Source organism: Culex pipiens, unplaced genomic scaffold (assembly GCF_016801865.2).
Source record: "Culex pipiens pallens isolate TS unplaced genomic scaffold, TS_CPP_V2 Cpp_Un0119, whole genome shotgun sequence".
Lineage (NCBI taxonomy): Eukaryota > Metazoa > Arthropoda > Insecta > Diptera > Culicidae > Culex > Culex pipiens.
In genome coordinates, this window is record NW_026292936.1 from 1 (window position 1) to 7,635 (window position 7,635).

Genomic DNA, 7,635 nt, shown 5'->3' on the forward strand with positions numbered 1-7,635 from the left:
AGGTCTTTGAAGGTGAACATTTGCTAGTCCTTCCCGGATTACATTTGAATCGCTGAAGTTGACCGAACTTGATGATTTAGAGGAAGTAAAAGTCGTAACAAGGTTTCCGTAGGTGAACCTGCGGAAGGATCATTACCGTAACACACTTCATACCATGACAGCGCATAGTATGACAGCGTACACGTAATGTGTTCCTGTGAGGGAAAGTAGAGGAGGAAGGAAGGTCTCTCGGCCATCGTCTCTCGGCGGCTCTCCGCATTCAAATGTCGCAGTTTCGCGCACGCACAACACAACACCCACGTACTGCCCCAGTGTGTACCAGGTGATCACCAGTCCAGTCCGGACCCCGGTGACATCTGGTTTGCGTGGTAATTTACTTACATTGAATTTAAAATTATCAAAGTGATCAATATTATTTGTACTTCTAATGTTAATTTGAAGAATCGAAAAACCGTTGAAATTTGAAAAATCTCGATCAATATCATCAATGTTGTTATACGAAAAGTTAAACTTGTCGTGATCAAAACGTTGCTCAATATCTTCCATTCACAGATCCCGTTTGATAGCTCAACGTGGTGGACGCGTTTTTCTTCTGTTGTTGCTGCGCGAAAAGTGCTTGTGGATGGAGGTGGAAGATTCCTCCGACGACTAGTTTCTTCCCGTTGTCGGAAAGCGGAAGCGGAAGAAGACAAGTGACGACGGAGCCGACGTCGTAAATGGCAACGAGGAACAGCTCCTCAACAACAACAAATTCAGCCCGCTGGTGGAGAACAACAACAATAACAAAGGTAACCTGCCAACCTCCTGTGGCCGAATGGTTACGGGTTTCGCCTCATAAGCGGAAAGTCATGGGTTCTTCTCAGGGTGGCAGCCTTAGGTTTAAGTTCAGAGGTAGCAGCAACCGCATGAGTATAAAACGGTTGCTTCGTGTGTTCTTCTAGCATGTGATCGATCTTGGGATATTCCTTTGCGCCTCTTCCCAAAATACTCTCCTTGTGTCTTCTCATGTAAATAATGCCCAGCCGATCGGTATTGCACTGCAGTCCAGTCGCATTGTCCAGATCAGAGCTAAGGGAACACCGCAAGAGTAGCGCCGCAAAAAGACAATTGTCTTTACAAGACCCCGCGCGGCAAATAATAGCTGCTGGGAAGAGCTTGAAAAATGACACGAAAAAATTGTCACCGCGGTTCTAGCGATACATAGCGCACAAGGCACAAGGAAAGGAGTTTACAGCATCTGGATGGAACAGCACTTTCCCTCTCAATAGGGACTGTGTTATAGATCTGGAAATGCTTAATAACAGTAAAAATGGGTAACACGATACAATAGTCCTTGTAATCAGGATTCAGTGTCTTAATACTCAAACAGAAAAAAAACCTAGCCGGGAAAGAAAACGTCCCACCGGTTCCAGTGGCCAAGAAACCACCTCCTCTGGTGGTAAAGAATATGAGCTTCGGCAAGCTGAGGAGTGTAATGTTGTCGTGCACAACCAAACCAAGTTACAAGCTGACTCCGTTTGGGATCAAATTGCTGTGTATCTCCGAGGACCGTTTCGAAACCGCGCGGGCCCACTTGATTGCGAACAAAGTGGAGTTCTATACCCACGAGAAACGAAGCGAGCGGTAACTCCGCGTCGTCATCGGGGGACTTCCACCGGCTTCACCAGAATTCATCAAGAAGAAACTCAAGGAATCGCACAACCTGGATGCTGTGGAGGTGCATGCCATCAAGAGAAAAGGAGAGTTCGCCCCGAGGGGGACGTCACTCCGCGATAACACACTAAAACGCACAAAAACGAGCTCGAAAAGCATCAACGCTACTCATCGTGCCGAGTTTTCACCTAACGCCACCTTAAAGCAAGTTATCGCAAGTTAACGCGCGTTAAAGCGAGTTAAAGCGACCAGCGTCTGCTCGACTTTTGAACCAGGGAAATCTATCTTGCAACCTTGCCGTCGAGCAGTTTTTGGGCATGTTTGGCAACTCGGCATTTGTTTTGGTTTTTTTCAAGCAGTTTTGACAGAAAGAAAAAAAAAACAAAGCAAAAATTGCGATTTTTTGTCAACGACCGGAAAAGTTTGCTCCGGGGTGATCGCCCGGCTGTCCTCGTTTGTGGGGGCCATCGCGATCGGCAATCTGGTCAAGAGCACATTCGGCCCGAAGGGAATGGACAAGATTCGGCCGTAGCGCCGGCCAGGTTGAGGTCACCAACGACGGGGCGACGATTTTGAAGGCGGTCGGCGTGGACATGAGTCGCTTCCAGGACGACGAGGTTGGCGATGGAATGACTTCCGTGACGGTGTTGGTGTCAGAGTTGCTGAGCGAGGCGGAAAAGTTGCTCGAGCAAAAATTTCACCCTCAAACGAGTGCGGCCAAGCAGGCGGCACGTTCGGCGCTGTTTGCCACGGCGTCGCTCAGCTCGAAGATTCTGTCCCAGCAAAACTATTTGCCGGCTGTTGCTTGGAGGATTCGTTCCTGGACGAGGGTTTCCTGTTGGACAAGAAGACCGTTGTGCACAAGCCGAAACGCATCGAGAACGCAAAGATCTTGATCGCCAACACGCCGATGGACACGGACAAGATCAAGGTTTTTGGATCGAGTATGAAGATGGACTCGGTGGTGAAGATTGCCGAGCTGGAGGTCGCCGAGAAGGAGAAGATGAAGGACAAGGTGACAACCAGGACCAGGCTCGTCTCGGTCGTTGCGATCTGTTCGAAAGTTTGCATCGATGTGATCGCCCGTTCCAACATCCGCAGGACACGGTGCCGGAATATCTCGCAAGGAGGCAAGTTGCTGCCCAATCTGGTAAGCAAACTGCACGTCAGCAGAGAGGAATTTGGAGGAGATTTCGGTGGAATTCGAGGAGGAGAAAAAGTTCATGGGTAAGTTTTTTTTTTATCCGGCGAGTTTAAGTTTTTATTTTTTTAATTTGTTGGTAGATTCTATCGATCATTCCGGTGTCAGCGCTCAATCTACATCTCGCAGTGCGACTCGCAGCAAAACTGTCCGGCGCGTCCTACCTGAGTTAGAGGATAAGCTGCAGCTGGAGAATTTAAAATTTAAGGTGCTATAGACTAAACCAGCTGGGCAGTATTCCTTGGAAGATCAACAGCGAAGTGATGGCGTTGTTCATCAGAGCAGCATCTCCATGCTGGCCCTTTCTTGCCCTCCCTCCGCGCAGTGAATTGACCGGTTACGATTGGTTCATCTTGGTGCGCAAGAAGATGAGCCACTGGCGCAAAGCTCACCTGATTCCCCCGCACCTGAACCACTCTGCCATAATCTATCCCGGAGCCTCCTTAGTTCGGTATGATTTTGTACACATAATTGAATAAAATCCTGTTCTTTCTGTTGATGCTGTTTATTTTACTTTAGCTTAGAATTTATTTATAATTAAGAGCGATTTCAATATCAGAATCCACCTGAAATTTTCAGGGGTTGTTCGGACATATATACACACAAAAAAATATTATGGTAATGACAAAAGTAACTTACTTTTGAATTAATAAGTGGTTAAAATTTGCTACATTAAAAGTTTAACTAACATCTGGGCTAAATATGAGCACCCACACGTCTTCATCAGCATTTCAGGTTGTACAGGTAGATCTTCGTTTTACTCCTTGTCGGTCGCGTCCGGCGTGTTAAACAGCGTGGCAGAGATCTTGACCAAAAAGCTCAAGCGGGATCCACCGCCGCTGTTGGACGCAACTGCGACGGTCTCCGGAACAACGGGAGCCTGTGCCGGCTGCAGTCGATGCTGTCCTCCGAGCTGGCCGCGTTGCCCTATGCATCGTTATTGTTATCCACAGCCAGTCGCATCAATCATGCCGATGTTCGAACGCTTTGCCCTGATTCTCACCAGCCAGCTCAAGGATCTTAATGGCCACTTCCAGGTTGCCACTCTTCTGCTCTGAACCTTCAGAGTGTCGCGCGGCCTTTCGATTCCTCCACCACGAAATCGACGAAAGACCGACCCGTCTCGAATCGCTGGAACAGGAACCCTTCGAAGGCGCAGGAAACGGTTCCGACGGCTGATCTGTCCCCACCGGTTATGCCCTCCGCAGGTTCGTCGTCGTACAGCTCCGTTAGCAGGCTCTTCGCACCCAACACCGACCCAGGAACACGCCCGTTTTTATGACCGTTCCGTCCGGAAGTTGCATTCTTTGAAGCCAGGCCGCTGGTGACCCTCTCGATCAGCACAACGCGCCGAGAATCTTGTTTCCTTCTACAGCGCCACCGTTTTTTGACCACCATCCGTCCGGTGACGGAGAAAAATCTAGCAAAACAAACTGCTCGACTGATTTGACAACGAGAACTGTCATTTGCTCTTGACAGTTCTCGCTGTCAAAAAAATCGAGCAGTGTGATGCGAGAACGCAAGAAAAGGCAAGCCAAAAAGCAAGTTATCGCGGTTAACGCGCGTTAAAGCAAGTTAAAGCGGAAAGGTGAAAGTGAACGCTGCAAAGGTTTGAAAAGGAAGCTTTATCGCTCGGTTAGCGCGGAAGTGACATCCCCCTCGGTTCGCCCCATCGACGGAAACCCCGTACATTGTTACGTTCCTCAAGGGGTACACCAACCTCAAGAAGCTGAGTGAAATCAAGCTCTTGCAAGCATTTCACATCCGGTGGGAGGCCTACCGGAACAAGCGGCCGAACGTGACTCAGTGCAGAAACTGCTTGCAGCTGGGTCATGGGACCAGGAACTGCCACCTCAAGGGGAGGTGCAACAACTGTGGGGGTCCCCACAAGACGGACGAGTGCAAAGTCCAAGAAGCAGAGCCGAAGCGGTGTGCTAACTGCTCTGGAGCCCACGAAGCCACGGACCGCAGCTGCCCAAGCGTGCGGACTTCATTCAGAGGCGCCAGCAGGCGTCGAAACCGAAACCGCCGGCAAGGAAGGCGGAGAAGCAGAGTCCAGTAGTTCCGGCGTTCACGCCGGCGGAGTTCTCCCGCTGCCGGGCGCAGTTCCGGACGGAAAAGCGAAGGATCGCCTTCGACCCGCAGGAAGCAGCCAAGGTGGCTCCCGAGGCGGTGGAGCCACGGAGGAGGAAGCCGGGGAGGTGCTCTACAGTTCGGCTGAGTTGTGGGGCATTTTCTCCGAGTACATCGGCAGGTTCAAGACCTGCAAGACCCGCTTGGACCAAGCAACGCTCGTCAGTTACATGATCTCCAAGTACGGGCTATAAGGAGTTATTTTTGTTGTTATTGTTTTTGTTGTTTTTAAACCGGTCCTCGGTCCTAACCTGGTCGCAGTACCTAAAAGGACCTAATAAAAATAATTTATGGAAAAAAAATCTTCCATTCAGTTGAGTTAGTTTCCCGATACAATTACTTCTGTACTAAGTGCAGGGTCCTTCCGTCCCGTCTGCTGCGCCGTGACCAGGATGAACTGGAGGTCTTCGAGGTCTCCAGAGTCGGCCACCCGGAAGCGCTTGTTCGTCTCGGGATGAGTGGTCCAGGTTGAGCCGTTGTAAATCCAGGGGCGAGGTTTGAAACAAGAATGACCTTTTATTTCAACAGAACTAAGAAAGTAGCAAACGACAGTTCAACAAATGGTCGCAGGTTAATACGCTCCAATATTTGTACTTATACCAGGGAGACGACTCCTACACCTGTGTTGGAGTAGCAACCGAAGAATTGTAATTAGATGTAGGAGGCTACGACTTGGGAGCCACAAATAAATTAGTTCATTCGTTGTCTAACCCTCGAACCTACTGCCTTTAGGTTATGGGCCCAGACAGATGTTGTCGTGCACAACCAAGCCAAGTTACAAGCTGACTCCGTTTGGGATCAAATTGCTGTGTATCTCCGAGGACCGTTTCGAAACCGCGCGGGCCCACTTGATTGCGAACAAAGTGGAGTTCTATACCCACGAGAAACGAAGCGAGCGGTAACTCCGCGTCGTCATCGGGGGACTTCCACCGGCTTCACCAGAATTCATCAAGAAGAAACTCAAGGAATCGCACAACCTGGATGCTGTGGAGGTGCATGCCATCAAGAGAAAAGGAGAGTTCGCCCCATCGACGGAAACCCCGTACATTGTTACGTTCCTCAAGGGGTACACCAACCTCAAGAAGCTGAGTGAAATCAAGCTCTTGCAAGCATTTCACATCCGGTGGGAGGCCTACCGGAACAAGCGGCCGAACGTGACTCAGTGCAGAAACTGCTTGCAGCTGGGTCATGGGACCAGGAACTGCCACCTCAAGGGGAGGTGCAACAACTGTGGGGGTCCCCACAAGACGGACGAGTGCAAAGTCTAAGAAGCAGAGCCGAAGCGGTGTGCTAACTGCTCTGGAGCCCACGAAGCCACGGACCGCAGCTGCCCAAGCGTGCGGACTTCATTCAGAGGCGCCAGCAGGCGTCGAAACCGAAACCGCCGGCAAGGAAGGCGGAGAAGCAGAGTCCAGTAGTTCCGGCGTTCACGCCGGCGGAGTTCTCCCGCTGCCGGGCGCAGTTCCGGACGGAAAAGCGAAGGATCGCCTTCGACCCGCAGGAAGCAGCCAAGGTGGCTCCCGAGGCGGTGGAGCCACGGAGGAGGAAGCCGGGGAGGTGCTCTACAGTTCGGCTGAGTTGTGGGGCATTTTCTCCGAGTACATCGGCAGGTTCAAGACCTGCAAGACCCGCTTGGACCAAGCAACGCTCGTCAGTTACATGATCTCCAAGTACGGGCTATAAGGAGTTATTTTTGTTGTTATTGTTTTTGTTGTTTTTAAACCGGTCCTCGGTCCTAACCTGGTCGCAGTACCTAAAAGGACCTAATAAAAATAATTTATGGAAAAAAAATCTTCCATTCAGTTGAGTTAGTTTCCCGATACAATTACTTCTGTACTAAGTGCAGGGTCCTTCCGTCCCGTCTGCTGCGCCGTGACCAGGATGAACTGGAGGTCTTCGAGGTCTCCAGAGTCGGCCACCCGGAAGCGCTTGTTCGTCTCGGGATGAGTGGTCCAGGTTGAGCCGTTGTAAATCCAGGGGCGAGGTTTGAAACAAGAATGACCTTTTATTTCAACAGAACTAAGAAAGTAGCAAACGACAGTTCAACAAATGGTCGCAGGTTAATACGCTCCAATATTTGTACTTATACCAGGGAGACGACTCCTACACCTGTGTTGGAGTAGCAACCGAAGAATTGTAATTAGATGTAGGAGGCTACGACTTGGGAGCCACAAATAAATTAGTTCATTCGTTGTCTAACCCTCGAACCTACTGCCTTTAGGTTATGGGCCCAGACAGTTCCGTAGCAACGGCTTTTTGGAGAAAGTAACAAGAAGAAAATTTTCACTGAAGAATTTGGAAGAAGTTTGTCCTGAAACGATGGGTTAAGATGAAGTCCGAGTTCCTGGCGCTGGACGAGGCGTGGCGGCGGTTCAACCTGGCGGTCCAAGGCTACCCGGAAGTTCCGTTTCGCTGCCGGTGAAGGAGGTGCTGCGTGGTTCGGAGAACTATAAATCCTGGGCGTTTGCCACGAAGATGGTCCTGATCAAGGAACGGACCTGGCGCGCCGTACGGGATCCTGTAGACAGAGAACCAGAAGTGGACGCGGATACCTCGGAGCAAGCACTGGCGACTATCTGTCTCAGCATGGACCGAGGCCTGCGCGGCATGGTTCAGAATGCGAAAACGGCGCGCGAAGCTTGGGATAT

The 7,635-nt window shown here is 50.5% G+C and overlaps 1 protein-coding gene across 1 annotated transcript; it reads left to right on the forward strand.

Moving 5' to 3' along the window:
- Nucleotides 1-673: 673 nt before the first annotated feature.
- Nucleotides 674-7,409, forward strand: LOC120427638 (uncharacterized; the record flags this gene model as incomplete). The annotated part of the gene is made up of 4 exons (XM_052711556.1): nt 674-788; nt 2,202-2,880; nt 3,180-3,305; nt 7,280-7,409. Coding segments are annotated over 4 exons (1,050 nt in total), but the record flags the coding sequence as incomplete, so codon positions are not given.
- Between the last annotated feature and the right edge of the window lie 226 nt (nt 7,410-7,635).